The sequence below is a fragment of the Dendroctonus ponderosae genome, unplaced genomic scaffold, assembly GCF_020466585.1.
Source record: "Dendroctonus ponderosae isolate FM_Combo_2020 unplaced genomic scaffold, Dpon_F_20191213v2 Dpon_F_20191213_1, whole genome shotgun sequence".
Lineage (NCBI taxonomy): Eukaryota > Metazoa > Arthropoda > Insecta > Coleoptera > Curculionidae > Dendroctonus > Dendroctonus ponderosae.
The window spans coordinates 23,497,956-23,517,333 of record NW_026017110.1 but is presented as its reverse complement, the minus strand read 5'-3'; the positions used below and the strand labels follow the sequence as shown (position 1 = coordinate 23,517,333).

At 36.2% G+C, this 19,378-nt stretch overlaps 4 protein-coding genes across 5 annotated transcripts in view; 3 read left to right on the top strand and 1 right to left on the bottom strand.

Moving 5' to 3' along the window:
* Nucleotides 1-505: 505 nt before the first annotated feature.
* On the top strand, nt 506-4,945 carry LOC109536024 (acrosin). The gene is made up of 10 exons (XM_048661195.1): nt 506-668; nt 724-901; nt 952-1,165; nt 1,228-1,363; nt 2,477-2,685; nt 3,789-3,861; nt 3,920-4,097; nt 4,154-4,367; nt 4,436-4,571; nt 4,664-4,945. Exons 1-10 carry the CDS (start codon nt 596-598, stop codon nt 4,873-4,875), a joined length of 1,623 nt encoding a protein of 540 aa, XP_048517152.1. The 5' UTR covers nt 506-595; the 3' UTR covers nt 4,876-4,945.
* A 446-nt stretch (nt 4,946-5,391) lies between these two features.
* LOC109546009 (trypsin-7-like) lies at nt 5,392-6,686 on the top strand. The gene is made up of 5 exons (XM_048670744.1): nt 5,392-5,588; nt 5,640-5,817; nt 5,877-6,090; nt 6,142-6,280; nt 6,401-6,686. The coding sequence occupies exons 1-5, from the start codon at nt 5,525-5,527 to the stop codon at nt 6,610-6,612; spliced, it is 807 nt and encodes a 268-aa protein (XP_048526701.1). The 5' UTR covers nt 5,392-5,524; the 3' UTR covers nt 6,613-6,686.
* Nucleotides 6,687-7,279: 593 nt separating this feature from the next.
* Nucleotides 7,280-10,059, top strand: LOC109536045 (pectinesterase). Its single transcript, XM_048670740.1, has 6 exons — nt 7,280-7,362; nt 8,605-8,848; nt 8,905-9,163; nt 9,218-9,372; nt 9,428-9,701; nt 9,829-10,059. Exons 2-6 carry the CDS (start codon nt 8,606-8,608, stop codon nt 10,008-10,010), a joined length of 1,113 nt encoding a protein of 370 aa, XP_048526697.1. The 5' UTR covers nt 7,280-7,362; nt 8,605; the 3' UTR covers nt 10,011-10,059.
* Nucleotides 10,060-13,530: 3,471 nt separating this feature from the next.
* The window catches only part of LOC109536023 (muscle LIM protein 1), an 11,958-nt gene continuing 6,110 nt past the window's right edge, over nt 13,531-19,378 (bottom strand). For both annotated transcript variants that reach the window (XM_019902088.2, XM_019902089.2), the window contains exons 4-10: nt 19,178-19,304; nt 17,565-17,661; nt 16,759-16,843; nt 16,065-16,361; nt 15,873-16,005; nt 14,761-15,065; nt 13,531-14,337 (exon numbers count right to left, since the gene is read on the bottom strand). In XM_019902088.2, the coding sequence (XP_019757647.1) occupies nt 14,181-14,337; nt 14,761-15,065; nt 15,873-16,005; nt 16,065-16,361; nt 16,759-16,843; nt 17,565-17,661; nt 19,178-19,304 (1,201 nt within the window). In that variant the 3' untranslated portion in view covers nt 13,531-14,180. The remainder of the gene's footprint in view (nt 14,338-14,760; nt 15,066-15,872; nt 16,006-16,064; nt 16,362-16,758; nt 16,844-17,564; nt 17,662-19,177; nt 19,305-19,378) is intronic.

Here is a 19,378-nt window from a genome sequence, read left to right as displayed (position 1 = left end):
ATCTTTCAGCACTTTATTTTCAAATTTTTTCCTAATTTAATAGTTATTTTGTATACTAAATTTAATTCGCCTAAAAGCAGTAACTAAAATATGTGAAACCGTTTGAAAATCTAAATCACAATAACTTTCCGTTTTCATTATCAACCTTCAAATTATTTAATAGTTGGTCTCAACCACAGCAATATTGACCGTTAGAAATGTAGACTAATTGCTAACTTTGACTCAAAAAGATGTTAATGACCATTTGAATTCCCATTGTGCTTTACATTTTTGAACACCAGCTCGGCATTATCTGGCTTTAGTGATCCTTGTTGCATCCATACTTGAGAAGTTATTTTATTGTTAATGTATCCGGTTTAAAACATTGTTTGGTTAGTTCAACAGAACAATTATTATATGTTTTTGGATTAAAACCGGGACGTTTAATTTATTATTCCACCAGCTTATCTGTTCGTTGCCATAATTTTAAGACTTTTATCTTCGTGGTTGTAATTTATCGATTCACAAAATTTACAACATAGATTGAAGACATTAAGAAAGCGATCATTTGGAAAATATATTTTTACCTTCATTTGCTGGCTGCTGTTGCAAGGCAATGGCAAGCATCAAGGTAAAAATCCTGGCAATTTTGTGCTTCATACAATTTTGTCAAAGTAAAAATGTTCCAGGTATGCAATTGGCATAAGATAACCAGAAAAAAATTAATGCTGTAATTCATTGCAGGATTTTTGTCTGATCCACACAAAGAGTCAGACAACAGAATAGTTGGGGGCGTTGCAGTAAATATATTAAACTATCCATACCAGGTTTCCTTGCAGTATCTGTATCATCATATCTGCGGAGGAGCAATTATTTCCAACAGATGGATTGCAAGTGCTGCTCATTGCACCCAGCTCGACCCGTAAGAACCAAAATTAAGAAATTTCACTTTTCAACAATAATTGTCTTTAGAGGTGCATCGCCAACCCAGTTATTCACCATACGAATGGGAACCTCATTCGTTCAATCCGAAGGAACCGTTTTAACCGTCAGCAGAACAATCGAGCACCCTGGCTATGGAAACAGTGCCAATTTCTTCGACCATGATTTGAGCTTGATTGAGGTGTCTAGGGATATTGTGTTCTCTAATACCATTCAGCCTGTTGCTTTGCCTGTTCCTCATGCGGCAAGTAAGCACTTAGTGTTGATGGATTTTGAGTAATTTTTGTACGTTTTTTCAACATGAAGCCTTTGATTCCCGGATCAAGATGCGTGGTAAGCGGATGGGGCCGACTAAGTGAGGGTGGTTCTAGTCCACTAGTGCTACATGCGGTTACAGTTCCTTTGATCAGCATTAAAAGCTGCAATGAGTACTACCAAAATAGTAAGTAGGAAAATAATCAATGAGAACATGAGTTTAGGGGGTTTCAACAAACAAAAAATAACGAATACTAAGCAAAATTTGGAAATATAAATCCAGTTAAAAGAAGAAAGGACTGGGAAATCTAAATAATTTGACAATTTTTTTCGTGCAATGACTATGAATGAATGTTATTTCTAATCGCATTTGGTTGCTTGCTTATTTTTTATGAGCTGGTTTTATTTTATTTTAATTTAGTTCGCTTGCTTTTCACATCACAAAAATTAAGCAGTGAAAATAATAGTAAAATGGACTAATCTAATAATTACTGGTATATTTTATTACAGTTATTTTCAATAGGCGTTAAAAAATACATGTTTATGAATTCCGGCCTTTAGCTTTTACTCTAACTATAAACTATAGCATTTCATAAAACAAAATTTGGTTTCATTCTCATGTTATCAGGTAGTCTCTCTTAAAGTTATTGTTTTACCTTTTTCTCCTTTTCTGTTGAAGATTGTTCTCAATTTTTCGTTTTGCATGCTTTATTCTCAGATCTTTTTCAATTCGTTTTTTTTTGGTTCGCATTTCTCACAGTTGGATCATTTGCAAAAAACTGCTGCTAATCGTATGTTATTGACAGGGATTGCATTTCTTCTCATCCTTGTTCTTGTTCTGAGGTTTGTTCTAGAGGCTTGTTTATGTTATTATTTCTCCCCCTTTAAGACTACTGGAAAACTTATTTTACTTATGATGCAATAATTCCCTGTTCCTGAACACTTTTCCATCGCGCTTTCTTCTGCTTTATTTTTCTATTAAGCGCAACATTTCGTGTGTGCTGAATGTTTGTAATTATTTAATTTATTTTCGCTGAATTTACTAATCGGTTAATTATATTTACCTGAACAAAAGCTTCAGCTTTTTTTCCACAAAGTATGCAATTCTTCGACTTTCAATTGAATGTGTTTAGTAGCGCTCTACTGCTAGCCATAAAAAAGTCCCAGTTCCCATACTTCCGTTGAACATTTTTCGAATTCAACATGGTAAAAATGCTTAAACATCCCTATCAATTCTATAGAGTTCTACTTGGTACCTACCTGTTAAAAGTTTTTCATGTTTTTTTTACATTTTTTTTAGGTCTCGGGGTGACTGAAACCATGATGTGTGCAGGATCGCCATATGGAGGAAGAGACGCATGCCAGGGAGATTCTGGAGGTCCTTTAGTAGTTGACAATATTTTAATTGGAATTGTTTCATGGGGGGCTGGTTGCGCTCGTCCCAATTTCCCAGGAGTTTACGCAAATGTTCCTTTCATGAGAGAATGGATTACGGAAGTGACTGGAGTTTAACGAGCATTTGCTGGTTGAAAATGCAGATGTTCATTAATAGATATTTTTGTGGCGATTGTCAATAAAGAGCATTCATTTTTTATGAGTAACTTTGATGTGTTTTTCAAAAGAAAAAATAGCCAACTATTTTTAATGTGGAGCAAAGGACGTTTTATTTCCAATAATGTATTTTATTCAGTCACTTTATTGGATTCGAATGTTTCAAGATACACTTAACATTTTCGAAAATAGTTGAATTTATTGTTCACTCAATGTGGAAGCTTCAATCAGTTCGAAAAAGCAACTTTTAAAACATTTTTTAAACATGAATAACAAAAACTATCCTTAACTTAAAAATAAAAACCAATTCTAATCTGTATTTTTTAACTTTGTTTGCAGTGACTTTACACAATAAGGTTTTTCATGGGTTTGGAGTTTTTACTTCTGTTTATCTTGAAATGGCTGTTGACAAAATTTAAAGAAATCGGATGTCTTGAAAAGTACTTTCCGAATCCGAAGAAAATGAGTCTTCAACCATTAGAACGGTGACAAAGGACACCTTCCTAAATAGACAATCTCAGTACTTTCTAAGATAGCTATTTGAAAAATCATACGAAAATTACAATGTTTTAGTGATTCAATCGATTCATTCTGCCATAAAATTGTAGGAAAACTATATTTTCGGGATCTAAACAATATATATGGGCCAAATCAGCCAAAAGTTTCAATTTATTTTGAAAACTGTAGAAAAAAATTCGTTAAATAAATTTTATTCTACTTTTAGAATCTATATTTGAGCTTGTCAGGATATTATGAATATAATTATTGAATAATATGGAAATTAAACATGGCAATGTAAAAGAAAAATCTAAAATTATAAGCACATGCAGCATTCATCATCATCACAAACCAGCTGAAGCAAAACTATTCTGAATTAATCCAAAACCGAAATATTTTTCTTGGATTAAAATTTAGGTTGATTAATTGGTCTGTTTTATCTATCCAATACATCAAAGCGCATTTGCTAGATAACTCATCCCAATGTAACTTAAGATTCAAGACGGCAACATTTCCGTACATTTGCTCCTAATTTCGATCGGTAGTTACGGTTTGTCAGTTAAACTCTCACCATGAAGCTAAAAATATTAGCTCTTTTGTATGTAATACAAGTTTGCCAAAGTAAAACTCTTCCAGGTATTTGTTCATGAGACTAGATGTTGACTAGATCTAATAACAATTTTGATCAATTTAGGTATATTTTCGCCACTATTTAAACAACAGGACTCCAGAATAGTTGGAGGATCTCCAGTGAATATCGACAACTATCCTTATCAGGTTTCATTGGAGTATATTTACAGCCATATGTGTGGGGGAGCGATTATTTCCAATAGATGGGTTTTAACTGCCGCTCATTGCACACAACTCTTTCTGTAGGATCTTATCCCGAATTTCATTTTTAAGAGTATTTCTAACCAACGGGTTCTAGTGCTTATACACCTCCATCACTATTCACCATCCGACTGGGGACATCCTTTGTTGAATCTGAAGGAGAACGCTTCACGGTAAACCAAGTAATCGAACATCCTGGCTATGGGAACAGCGCGCATTTTTTCGATTATGATATGTGTTTGATTCAAGTTTCCAGAGAAATTGTTTTCTCCAATAGCGTCCAACCAGTTGCCCTACCAGCGCCGCATGCCGTGAGTAGCAAAATACTTGAATAATTGTTTGTTTGGTTTTGAAGATTGATAAATTTTGATTTGTTTAGCCCTTAATTCCCGGATCAAGATGTTTAGTCTCTGGTTGGGGTACTTTAACTGAGGGCGGATCCAGTCCATCTCAGTTGCATGCAGTGGAGGTTCCATTGATTAGTATTGAGAGTTGCAATGAGTATTACCAAAACGGTAAGTTTGTGGGTATGAAACTGCATATAGGAAGTAGGAAACGAACCAGCCAAGAGTTAAGAACCAGAAACAAAAATCATGCGAATTTTTAGGTCTCGGTGTTACTGAAACCATGATGTGTGCAGGGTCTCCATATGGAGGAAGAGACGCATGCCAAGGGGATTCTGGAGGTCCTTTGGTAGTTGGCAATATCTTAATTGGAATTGTTTCATGGGGAGCTGGTTGCGCTCGGCCAAACTTCCCAGGAGTTTACGCGAATGTTCCATTTGTAAGAGAATGGATTACGGAAGTCGCTGGTATTTAACCAGCATTTGCCAACATTTGTTCCTTACCATATAGTGTTGTGGCGATTTGCATTAAAGGACTGACATTTTTTTATTTGCTTTATTTTAACTTTTATTAGCAGGATATATGATGAGTTTTTGAACGGGCATATCAAGCAACTACTTTTAATGTGAAGCAACGATCAGTTACTTCGTTGGATTCGATAGTTTCAAGATAGAGTCAACACTTTCAAAAACATTGAGTCGGTTGAATTTGTGTAGCGAAAGTTTAAAACAATTTAAAAATTTTCGGTTTTATTTATTTTTAAAGCAAGTTCAAATTCTAAAATAATAACCATTTTCAATTTATATTTTACAATATTTTAAGCAGTGACTTTAGACATTAACGTTTTTCAAAGGTTTAAATTTTTCATTCCTGCTTATTTACAAATAAGTGTTCAAAACGTTTACATCACAGTCCAGCTAAAACAAAACTATTCTGTATTCATCCAAAACCAAAAATTTTTTCTTGGATTAAAATTTAGGTTGATTAATTGGACTGTTTTATCTATACAATACATCAAAGCGCATTTCCAAGATAACTCATCTCAGTGAGATTCAAGACGTCATTTTCTTACATTTGCTCCAAATTTCCATCGGTAGTTACGGATCGTCAGTGAAACTGTAACCATGAAGCTAAAAATTCTAGCTCTATTGTATCTGATACAATTTTGCCAAAGTAAAACTTTTCCAGGTATTTGAAGAGTAGCTGTATTAGTACCAATAACCATTTTGGGCAATTTAGGTACATTTCCGCCTCTATTTAAAAAACCGGATTCTAGAATAGTTGGAGGATTTCCAGTGAATATTGAGAACTACCCCTATCAGGTTTCATTGGAATATGTCTACAGACACATATGTGGAGGGGCGATTATTTCCAATAGATGGGTTTTAAGTGCCGCCCATTGCACACAACTCTGGCGGTACGACAATATTCCAAATTTTCCATTTCAAGATTTTTTGCCTAACAAGAATATTCTAGTGATTACACACCTCCATCACTATTCACCATCCGAATGGGAACATCTTTTCTTCAATCTGAAGGAGAACGCTTTACAGTGACCCGAGTAATCGAACATCCTGGCTATGGAAACACCGCCACTCCTTTCGACTACGATATGTGTTTGATTCAAGTGTCCAGAGAAATTGTTTCCTCCAATAGCTTACAACCAGTTGCTTTACCAGCGCCTCATGCCGTGAGTAGGAAATTAATTGAAGAAGAAAATTGAGAAATTTTTGGTTTCCAGCCCTTAATTCCCGGATCAAGATGTGTAATTTCTGGTTGGGGTGCATTAACCGAGGGCGGATCCAGTCCATCACAATTGCATGCCGTTGCGGTTCCTTTGATTAGCATTGAAAGTTGCAATGAGTACTACCGATCGGTGAGTTTTTGCTACAAAACTACGCACAAAGTGATTTTTTAATTGTTTTTAGAATCTTCTTTCAGTTCTTGCTAATTAAAAAAATAAGAATTGTTAACTAAGCGAAAGTCATGTCTATTTTTAGGTGCCGATGTCACTGAAACCATGATGTGTGCAGGATCTCCATACGGAGGAAGAGACGCATGCCAGGGAGATTCTGGAGGTCCTTTAATAGTTGACAATGTTTTAATTGGAATTGTTTCATGGGGAGCTGGATGTGCGCGACCCAACTTCCCAGGAGTGTACGCGAATGTTCCATTTATGCGAGAATGGATTACGGAAGTATCTGGAGTTTAAAATGGATTTCAAATATACTAAAAAATGTATTATATTATTTTATGTAGTATATTTTCTTCTCGGTTTCAAATGTTTACTTGACTTGTTGGTCTTAGATTTTCTGCACAAAATCATCAATTTTATGCCCAAGCTGTTGTTAAATTGAAATAGATAATGAAATATAACAATATTTTTTCTTTAAGATTTAGTTAGGTGCTATCTGCTTTACCCTCGAAGGTTACCTCGCTCTAGAAATGAGTGATTTATGGCAAACGCTCATAAAGAAAGTGGAGGTGTTTTGAGTTTTTTCGTCTAAGAGTGATTTGTGTCGACGGTTAATAATAACATTTTTAAATTATGTTTTACAATCTAGTAATAGAAAATAAAAGTTAAAAATATATAATTTTCTTGGTCAAAAGCAACTATTTCATTAAACCAAATTTTTCCTTGTGTTCCTAGAAAATCGTTAGCTAGACAAATTCGATTGATTTGAAAACGTCATTAAACTTAAAGTAGATGCCTGCATCAAGCAGTGGAGAAACAATTAATAACATAACAGTCCCATTAAAAATAATAAATCAGAAATACACACTTTAAAATGTTATCTAAATAAACAAACTACTTCAGTTAATTAAAGTACTAATCAGATTGCGTTCCTGTTCAATTGAATAATCACCACTTAAAATGGACAAAAATATACACCAAATAAAATAATGAAAATGTTCTAAGTAAGATTAGTAGTAATTCAGAAGCAACAGCTACAGTTGCCATGTAAGTAGAGGAATATTTATCAAGACACTTTGCTTTTATTTTTCAAAATTGGCTAAAATAATGTTTTTTGTCAAATTTAAACTAATAAATTTAATAAATTTTAGTTTTATACCGACTTCTCCAAGTATTTAGAATGCTGTGAAATTTTGCATCGACTTTGCTATCATTTAAGCGATATTATGTTTCCCTTGTTACCTGCTTTTAACGAAATGATTCATTTTGAGTCACTCTGTAGATCACAGTTGACTTAATTTAGCTTAATTAGAAATTGAAGCCCCACAAATACGTCCAGTATATCATTTGTTATTTATCGACAATAAATCATCCAATCTTATCAACTGTGACATAATGTTTTGATCCTGATGACTTGTAAATTTGGTATTGTTCCACACGTGTGTACAAAGTGGGTCAATTTTGAGTTTTTTCATTAGGAAAAGGGCAAAAAAGACCGTAACAGGATCACGAATTTTTGCAATTTTGTTCCAAACTTTGAAATTTATGAACTATATGAAATCCGTTATATGCAGAAGAAATATGCAGATAAATGAAACAAAAACACCTCTTAATTTAATTTATTACAAAACGAGGCTCACTTTTTTGTGACACGATACTGAATGTTAATCTAGCAAAAGCTCATAAAATTAAAGAAGTCGTAAACTAAAACTTTGCTTCAACAACATTAACAAATTCATATAAATTGCTGACAATTTACCTTATTGAGGTTTGTCATTTTTTAGATAACAAGAGCAGAATGCAATAAATAACAGCCTTGTTCACAGAATCACAAGAAAAAATAACAATAATGTATTCATTACGAACTAAAGAAGAGTACAATTCAACCGAGTTGTTAATTTGCGGTTACTTTTTAATGTGTCTAACAAAATTCTTATTCACTTTCAATTTACTCCAAAATCGGACCTACTTTCCTTTGTGAGATTTGTTCCCAAAAATATCTCATTATATTTTTTGTCAATTTTTTTGGATTTCGGGAACTTTTTTTGCTTTGAACTGATTAAGCCACGTAAATAATGTTTTTTGCTTTTAATTTTATGTCAGAGTTCCGTATTAATAACATATAAGCAAAAAAGTACAAACAACAAAGAAATAATGCGCAAAAGTAAGACAATACACTTGGTCTTTTGCCCTTTTTAAAAGTAACTTGATAAAGTGTGGTTTAAAAAATGTCTTTTTTCCTAATTCAGATGTACAATATTTGTAAATCATTACTTTTGTATTTTTTAGAATGCTGCTTCAAATCCTCCTGATAGTCCAGCTTCTACTGGCTACTGCTTACGCAGACCATCAAGCATATCCAGGAACTTCGTCACGTCCGGTTTTATCAGACGCTGAAGCTGCCAGCTACACGAAGGAGAGTTACCTACAAGGATGGACACCTTCCAAAATTAACACCGGAGCTAATCCAGATTATGTGGTTGGAAGTGGAGGCTATTCGACCATCCAGGCAGCCGTCAACGCAGCAATAAATGTACCTTGTCGGATTCCAACTTTTTCGTTCTCTAAAACTTACACAAATTATTGCAGGATGGTGGTACCAATAGAAAATACATCAAAATCCTACCAGGGACTTACGCAGAAGGAGTTCTGATTCCGAAAACTTCAGTGCCAATTACAATTTTAGGCAGTGCTGATGATCCAGAAGCGGTTCACATTGTTCTTTCACAAGGAGCTAAGCTAACTGGTAGTCAATACGCCAATCAGATGAACCCGAATGGCGCCGTTTATAAAGACGGAGACCCGGCTTGGTCTATGTTCAATTATTGTGCACAAAAGTCAGAAATTGGTAAGTGAACTTATTTTCCATGACATTTTCTTTTCATTTTGTATCCGTTTTTAGGAACTTCTTGCACCTCAATATTCTGGGCTCAGAATACGGACCTCGAAGTGGCTTACATTACAATTGAAAACACTTCATCTGATGGACAAGCTGTAGCAGCAAGAACCGATGGAGACCAGCAAAACTTTGACCACGTTCATTTCTACGGCTTTCAGGTAGATTCTTTCAAACTCAAAATTATATCAATTTGCCACGATTTTTGCCTTTAAGGATACTCTGCTAGCTGGCGGTACTCGAGTATACTTCAGCAAACCGACCATCAAAGGCGATGTAGATTTCATCTTTGGATCAGCGTCTGCAGTGTTTGAAAACGCCCAAATCATCGGAAGGGGCGATAGGCGGGATACAGTCACTGTTTTTGCGCCAAACACAGACAACAGTCAGAAATATGGTTATTTGGTACTCAGCAGCAAAATCACTGCTGATAACAATGTCAAGTCGAAACTGGGCCTGCACTTGGCTAGATCTTGGGACTCAACTTCAAGTGAGTGAACAAATAATTCATATTTTTTTGGATTGTTGTTGAATAAGTGTGGATTAAATCTGGAGCTTCAACAATGTTTACTGTAGTTGAAATGTTCAAATTATATTATTTCAAATTTAAATTTCAGCCGCTAATGGTCAAGTGGTGATTCGGGAAACCGAACTGGTTGATGTTTTCAATGTCGACGCTCCTTATGATACAGCGGCAGGTGGACGAGCTTATGCAGGAAATGCCAACACTAATAGAAACTTGGACGACGCTAATTACAACCGATTCTGGGAATACAAAAATACCGGAGATGGAGCTTAAACAGTATCTGCCAAAAATATTTTCATTAATAAAAATCTTGTGAAACCTAGTGAGGTCTTGTTACTGGTAAATTCGTAAATAATGAGCTGCGATGATAATAACGGAACGATCAGCCGAAAAAATGCCGAAAGAAAGTAATTTTTGCTACAGTTAAATAATTTCGAACCATTCTAGCTCTAAAGCTACTTTAACTTGATTTTTCCCTACTAGTAAAACCTTTCCATCTTTTCGTATCTTATTGGTCAATTGGCTTCGATGTTTAAACATGTTGGATTGATTTGTTTCAAACCTCTTGGCTCAGATTATTTGCTTCTATCTTTTAATATTCTGCCTTCTTCTGTATTTTAAAAATTCCTGCTATTATTTCATCGGATGATATAGTGCAAGTTCTCACAAACTGTGAAGACTATAGAAATGTGCCACGTTTGTTATTTGGCTTGATCGATCAATTTCTTCATCTGAATGGTTCTAATTTTTATATGAGAGTCGGTTAATATTACTTAGATTGTGGCTCCAATATAATAAAATTTCTAGCTGAATAGACTGGAGAAGTGGCTAGAAGGGAGTAGGTCATTTAGAAGACATATATATACAGAGGGAACCGTCTTATACAGTTCTGCCAGGATCATAACTTACTACACGTGAAAATCGCCACCAGACTCTGCGGAAAAAATAGTCAGAAATCAAATCGACTATATAGCTAAAATCAAGAGATTCAAAAACTCAATAAGATCTGCAAAAACCTATCCAGGAGCAGATGCCCCCTCAGACCACATTCTGGTTGTGTGTAGGTTTGAACTGAGATTGAAACGAATCAAGAAGGCACCGTCCAAGAACAACATAGACATAAGGAAACTCTCCGACAGAAATATTCGGAAACAAGTGCAGGAATCGCTGACTAACGATTTAAAGAAAATCAACAACCACTCGAGTAAAGCACAAGACAAATGGGATAAATTCAAAAACTCTATACAAGCAATTTGTGAAAAATATTTCCAAAAGGATAAAAACAAAAAACAAGAGTGAATGACACAAGAGATCCTCGATATGATGGACGAAAGACGGAAACACGAAGGTAAAAACATCACAAAGTACCGTGAAATTCACAAAAACATAAGGAAAAACATTAGTGAGGCAAAGGAAAAATGGTTCTCTGAAAAATGTGACAAGATAGAACAATATGAAGTGAAGTACGACTACCGCAATATGCATAAAGAAATAAGGGAAATGACAACAAAGAAAATAGACAACAGAAATACGGTCATACTGGACACTGACGATAATATTATTTCGGAACCATCAAAATGTCTAGAGGTATGGAAATCATATGTCGAACTCCTCTTTGCTTCGGAACGATCTAAAGAACACAATATGAATGAGATAGATACGGGACCCCCAATTATGAAATCCGAAACTGAAAAAGCTATTCTATCTCTCAAGAATGACAAAGCTCCTGGACCTGATAGCATTCAAGTAGAAATACTAAAACTTATGTGTGAACTGATAATCAATTTCTCGATATCCTCACGAGTCTATTTAATGATATCTATAATAGAGGCGAAATACTCACAGAATGGCTTGAATCAACCTTCATCGCAGTGTCGAAAAAACAAAACGCAAAAACCTGTGATCAACACCGACTCCTCCGCCTCATCAATCATATTACAAAAGTCTTCACGAAAATAATCCGCAACAGAATATACAATAAATGTGAAGAAAACTTCAGTGAAGTTTGGATTGGGGAATCAAATTTGGATTGCGGAATGCCCTTGGGACAAGAGAAGCTATCTTTAGTCTAGAAGTTCTTATCCGACGATGTAGAGATGTCAACAAAAAAGTATATCTTTGCTTTATCGACTTTGCCAAGGCGTTTGACAGCGTAGACCATGAGCTATTACTAAAGTTCATCGAAAATACCGGTATCGATAATAAAGATATCCGCATAATAGCAAATATGTATTGGGGACAAACCGCTAAGATAAAGCTGAACAACCGGTATTCTGACAACATAGAAATAAAAAAAGGAGTGAGGCAGGGCTGCATTATGTCTCCGCTCGTCTTCAATATATACTCGGAAAACGTATTTGGAAAAGCGTTGGAGGAGGCAACAGAGGGAATACAGATAAACGGAGAGTGGATTAACAATGTGCGATATGCTGATGATACAGTCATACTAGCCAACAACATAGAGGAATTGCAGCGCGTCATGGAAAGAATACAGAAAGTGAGTGCAGACCACTAAGTTGACAGACTAGACACACACAATGAGCGCATTACACTAAACGACCAGACGATCGAAAGTGTGGAGTCATACAAGTACCTTGGTACGCTGATCAATACAAGATGGGACCAGGCCACCGAAATCCGATCAAGGATTGAAAGAGCTGGAGCATCGTTCAACAACATGAAGGGTGTATTCACAAACAGGGATCTATCCCTGCCTCTAAAAATAAGGTTGGCAAAGTGCTATGTGTTCCCAATTCTGCTCTACGGAGCAGAAGCATGGACAACGACGGAAGCCATAATGAAAAAAATTAAACGCCTTTGAAATGTGRATATACCGCCGTATCCTCAGAATCTCGTGGACTGACCACATAACTAATAAAGAGGTGCTGCAGCGAATYGGGAARRAGAGAGAAATTACAMTCACAGTTAAAAAGAGGAAACTGGAATACCTCGGACACATAATGAGACATCAAAAATATCGTCTACTCCAGTTAATAGCTCAAGGAAGGATCAACATTAAAAGAGGACCAGGAAGGAGAATACACTCATGGCTGCAAAATCTACGCCAGTGGTTTGGACTTACATCTATACAGCTATTTAGAAATGCCGTCAATAAAAATTAAAATTGCCATGTTGATAGCCAACGTCCGCGACGGATAAGGCACGCTCAGAAGAAGAAGATAAATAGTGAAAGAAAAAAATACTATGCTGTAAATTCCTGTTGTTTCAAACGTGTCAGGACGCTACCAAGTGGGACGAAAAGTATCAAAGCAATTTATGTACGACCGTGTATTCCTCATTGCAAGTACTCATTATACAGGATGGCCGTTGCTATAGCAGAACCTGAAAGACTTGCAAAATCTGTACTGTAAACTGTATAAACTGTTACAAACAAGGTCAATTTTATTAAGAATGCACTTATAGTCTCCAGTAGACGATCACGTGTTAGATGCAAACGGATGCGATTTTCAGGTCAAGTTCTTTGCAACATTTTTCAAAGACTCAAACTTTCAAAACTCCTATACAAGGGCAGTCTAGTCTGTACAAGTACAAGTACAATGCCAATGAACATATTGTTGATATTAATAAAACTGAACATCTAGAAATCTGAATAAACCAGTTCACCATCTTTTCGCTCAGATCGACGAAACTTTAATTTTAAAATCACTACGTCAAGAGTAATAATAGCTTTTTGGTTGGAAATTTACTCATTAAAAGTGCATGGGAGTTAAGGAGTGTGTGGCTTAAATTATATTTGGCCTAACTTAAAAATGCAGCCAAAGGAAAATACAACTTTATCATTTCTAAATCGTTTATTTGAAGTAAGATTTACATCTAAAGAAAAAATCGTATAATATACAGCGAAAAACATTACATATTTGCAAAGCGCTAAGCATCCGTTCGATATAGACCATAAAAATGGCCAGTGTAGATATATACAAAAAAAAAAATGTTTTCTCAGGTCGACCTGCTTCGTTCGAAGGAAGTACATCCGTGTTCTGGGGCTGGTGTCCGGAAACCAGCGGTCTGAGTCTTATGTTCCCTCTGAGTCTCGTTAAATTGTGGAATTGTATATATTATAAAAATCATTTAAAAAATACCTTTCAAAAATGTGCTTTCAGTGAAGCTAATGTTTACCCTAGATTAAATAATCCTTATTTAAGGTGCGCAACTGTTGACTTCGGTTTAATAAGCGGGGATATCCTCATGAAGTTAAGTGTAATTAATATTTTACAGCAGTCTTAATCAATGTCTACAAAATGAAAACTGCAAATATTCGAAAACACAAAAATTCGACAAGATCATAAAAATTCGTTGTTAAATGTCCAGGCCTGTCGCGTCGCCTTTTTGCGTTCAGAACATACTAGTATTTCAAACTTTCCTCAAGGTGTTCGAGTTTTGCGAATGTTTCCAGTTGATTAAGAAAGAGCAGTTTGACAAAGTCTAAGCCATGGTAAGTGTTCCAGCCCCCATTCCAAAACCGACTCCTTTGGGCCCGAAATTGCGCCCGTAGCATCCTCTGCAGTAAATTTCACCATTGGGAGCGTCATTTTGGTTGGTTGAATCCAAAGAGCGACCGCAGTCCGAGCAACTGAAGCACCTGCAATCATAATTTTATTGAGGCAACAAGTTAAATTAATAGACCGATTGTATTGCACATCTTGTGATTGTGTTTATTCGAAGAATAATTGACTTTAATATTAGTCTATCTGTGTGTGAAGAACTAGTGAAAAATCCTTCTATATTTAGCGATGAAAGTATTGTTAAAGAGGAATGCACAATAAAATTTCTTCTGAAGTCTTATTTGGGATGCTGTAAAGATAATTTGAAGTAACAGCAGTTTTATGGTTTCAAACGGTTTTCATACATTTTCAAGCTCAAGTGAAGGCAAAAATAAGCGTGGTGTCTAAAACTGTTTCAGTCCTCTTACTAATTCTCTAATTCTTAATTAGTCAAAGTAAGTAAGAGCAGTACTTTATCATCATGCATAGAATTGCACAGAAGTCACTAGCTAAAAACGTACCTCTTGTGGAAGATTCCGCTCTTGCTGACCATTTGCTCAGCAGCATAGACGGGGTATCCGCACCTCCTGCAACCATGTCCAGGGGCGGCTCGCGATCCGCTGTTTGGACGGGGATCGTGAATGGCCGTTGCAGCTCCCCCAGTGGACACTAAAGTGGGACTGTGTCCAAAGCCGAAACCTTTAGGTCCGAAAAGTTTGGCGTAGCAAGCACGGCAATGGACTTCCTTATCGGGACCATCGCAAGCCAAAGTCGAGTCCAGAGGACGATGGCATTCGGCGCAGTTGAAGCACTTCTTGTGCCACATCTGAAAATGTTGTTGCCTGTAGGTTTTTCGGGTTCGGATTTAGCAAAACCGATAAAAGTTTGTTGAACAGTGAGTCGCAGAAGTATTGCCTAAATTCGGCGGTGTGTTTGTTTGGTAAAAAGTTCAAGCTCGTAAATTTCTGATCTTGAAATGCCATTTTATATGCTTAATTGATTTGGACGAGACAGTGGAGGATTCATACTTAAACGAAAAAGAACTTCTTCTGGGAAAAATAGCTATTTCTCCACTGTCTCTAGTAAAGAAAAGGCTAAATATTATTTCACCAGAGAGTAACTCAACACATACCACATCAAGACTGAACATCAAAAAATAAATAACCATAATTTTGGCATTAATAATGTTTAAATTAATTCCTGGGTTTCAGTCAGTCATTTATTGTCTTTATTTATCCATTAAAATACGTTTCGGTGTATTTTTCCACCAGCTTCAGTTTCTACGTGTAGCGTTGTTGCTGCTTTAAGCCTTGGCATACATTTTAAATGACTGAAACCCAGGAATTAATTTTGATTTGGAATTGAAACACAGTCAGGAAAGTATACACAATGATTAATAATGTTAACATTCTAGACCATCAAGTAAAGTTATTAAAAACGCTGTTGCGAATTCATTTTCTTCAAGATTATCAACTCTGTGAACTTTAGGAAGGACACTAAAAAAACTTGCTGCCAAAACAGAGTCCGCTGAATTTGAAATTAATTTATATTGCTTCTGGGACTAATCGAAGATAAATTTTTGCTTAAAAATACTAAACCGGATATTTTTAACGTTAAGATCCATAATACTTACAGTTCCCTTGGCCAGCTGTTGTTCAGCAGCAAATACAGCGCCCCCACAACGTGGGCATCCTTGACCAGGTGCAGCCTTGATCGAAGTAGTGTCGGGATTGTAGAATGGCCGATTTTGAGAGATCTCGTCCTCGCTGCACCCAAAATTATCAATATCAAACACAGTTCTACTTGACCCACTGGTGAGACTTACGTCAGCCCATCGGTCTGCAAGAAGCCACTACCGCAAGCGAATCCATAACCATGAGGTCCCCACTTTTTGCCGTAGCAAGTTTTGCAGTAAACATCGCGGTCTGGACCGTCGCAAGCGATGATAGAATCGAGAGTTTTGTGGCAATCGTGGCACTTGAAGCACTTGCGATGCCATGGGCGACCTTTAGCCAGAACTTCTTCAGCTGCGAAGACGACACCTCCGCAACGGGGGCAACCTTCACCTGGTGCAGCCTTGATGCAGGCCGTATCAATAACGGTAATCTTAGGAGCTTGCCCACTGTTGAACGGAAAATTGCCCCGATGTTTAGTGTGGATGAGCAAAAAGGGGAGTTTAGGATTGTTAGGCTGCACAACAATAAAAATCCAGCCCAAATAGAATTAATATAGAATACCTCTGCCAGTCAGCATCCAAAGCATCGGACATTAGCCCTAGGAACAAGCCTCCTGCATGGCCAATACCTCGCGGCCCAAAGCGCTGCGCATAGCAAGCTACACATAAAACATGTTCTTATATTAGCTGATTGGCGGCAAGAGCAACTAGAGCTTGGAAAAGCTTTAGAGGGATTCCTGCCAGATCGAAGCGCAAACTTCCACCTCTAAAGCTCCGGCAAAGATGACGACATTTAGCGCATTAAAAGACACACAGAACCTCATTGAGCAATCCTTCTAGTTACCTGATGGAGACGGTGTCGCTTTGCAAGGTGCCGCCACCTTGACCGTATCCGTATCCTTTGGGACCGAACTTCTTTCCGTAGCAAACTGTGTATCGACACAAAACGAATTAGAAAAGTTGATGGCATTCTAAGCGGTTAATTTACTAAATCCATATGCAGGCTATGTAAGATGACAAAACATTGATGTTTGATGCTATCAGAAGTTTGCTCGATGATGATGAAATTTTATCATTTGCAGTTCCTTTCGTTAGAACTTCCAACGAACAAGAAAAAGATTAATGTAATTTCAGAGCATTGCCCTCCATTCTTGGATGGCGTCCCAGGATTTCAACACTGTTTTTTTTTAACCGCTCAAAGTTATAATTTATTTTGGTAGAATACGTTTACAGTTGAAAAGTTGCATTAATTTGCAACAGCCAGTTAACTTTCTATTAATCACGGTTCTAAACCGAGCCTACTTCAATGACAAAATTCAAATAGTTTGTGAGGAAATGTTTTCAATCAACTCCATTGAAAGTATCTCGAAATAAAAACACACTCGCTTGCTAACTGTTTTCGACCACAACAACTGACACTCTTGTAGCAGAAGCTTCAAGTGCACTGAATATTACTTTGCCCCTTTAAACACTGGAAGATTTACAGCGACGATTTACAAGCTTTGTTTCCACATTTGCCCTTTGAATGATAAAAGGCACCCCAAAAGCCGAACAAGCGCAAGTGGTATCGAAATTGAACAAATACGCTTCTAATAAGCAGAAGAATGAAGATTTGCGTAAACAGTCGCTCATAGATGAAGAATAACGTACCTTTGCAGTAGATGTCCTTGTCAGGACCCTCGGTCACGTTGACAGAATCTAATCTTTTGCTGCATTCTCCGCATTTGAAGCAAGATTTGTGGAACGCCTTGAATTAAAACACGTATTTACAAAATCTGTTAACAAGTGAAATAAAATGCAACAATTGCACGTCTGATTTTGTGGCATTTACGATCAGCACCAGAAGATAAAATCTGTTTTTAAATTCTACTATTTAACTATTTTTCGTATTCTATATAAAATAGAAGTATATAACTTTCTAAATATGTTTCTTACTCCTCACTGTTTAAACAGATGGGAATTTCAGTTCATGTTAGCAAACATGATTTTTTAAATCCCAGTCAACGTTTTCTACGATTTTTGTGCCACAAAACGTCGACGCAAAACATGTTATAATGAGAATGTACATTGATACATTGTAGGAAGACGCCACAAAGTGCATGGATTAAAAACTGAAAAAATCATGCTAAAAATAAAACACCATGTGGCGTACCAGTACAATATACAGAACCATCTGGACCGTCACAGTGTGACGTCGAATCCAACCAGCGTTCGCAGTTTCCACAACGGAAACATATTTTATGCCAGCCCTGGTAATTAATAGAAATTTCAATTAAACAGTTTATTTTCCAACCGATTTTTGCAAACACTCTTTTTCCTAACATCGACAAAAAAATTCGGGAAATTTATTTTCTATTATGTAAGAAACATTCAAAGGAAATGATCGATGAAATTTACTCAAATGTATGTATATTTGGAGAACAGTAGAGTAGCTGACATGTTTATTTTTGAAGCTTAGAAGATTTATTAAGCCTCAAGTAAATACTGGTTAAAAGGAAACACGTCCAGTAGTAAAGCATAGATATCCAGTTGCGTAAATATTTGTTGAGTAATGTTTTAAACTTACATTTTATTATGAAAATAAGTAAAATATGCAACTGAAAGATCCAGAAGAATAATAATCAAATTTCAAAAAAGTTATAATTTTTTCATTTGTAGTCACAGATTATTTATAGAATATTTATATAAGTACACACTTCGAGATGTGCTAGTTCTCAGGCACGTACTGTTTTTAAATAAAATATATTGGCGAATTATGAGAAAAAGATTTTAGATAGATTGGGAACCGATTCTGGATCTAAGATTAGATTATCTCGAGGTGTATACTTACATAGTCAGAAGTCTTTACGGGCTCGGATAAAGCTCAATGTTCCTCTCTTTTTCCGAAATGTTATTGTTTCTTCGACGTATTGTTCAGCAATTTAACTTTGCTATTATAAATCGGTTTGGAAAACGTTAAAAAAACATTAATAGGGACATTTGAAAAAGAATTAAACATTGGCAAATTATTGCTTGTTTTTGTTTTGTATTTTGTTTAGCCTCTGTTTTAGTCATTAGACCTGTACGTCCAATTTCGCTTTAATTCAACTTACTATAAACTGAATTGTACCTGAAAATGTAATTTTTGCCGTCTTCGCCAAGAAGGCGATTTAGAAATTGGGACTTGAAAAAAAAGTGAACTTGAAAAGTCACTCTAGACGATAACTTTTCACCGTAGATAAATAAAAATATTGAAGGTTCCCAAACTAACACTTGATACTTACACGTCCCCTAGCAAGCATTTGCTCAGCAGCGTAAACAAATCCTCCACATTTGGGACATCCTTCGCCTTCAGGTGCTTTAGCAATGGCCTTTGGGAGCAGAACAGCTCTGTTGATGACAATATCGTCCCTAATGGACAAACATCCATGAAAAAGTTTGAAAACTCAAATTTTTTATTATATTAAGAGTGCGTTTGGTTAAGT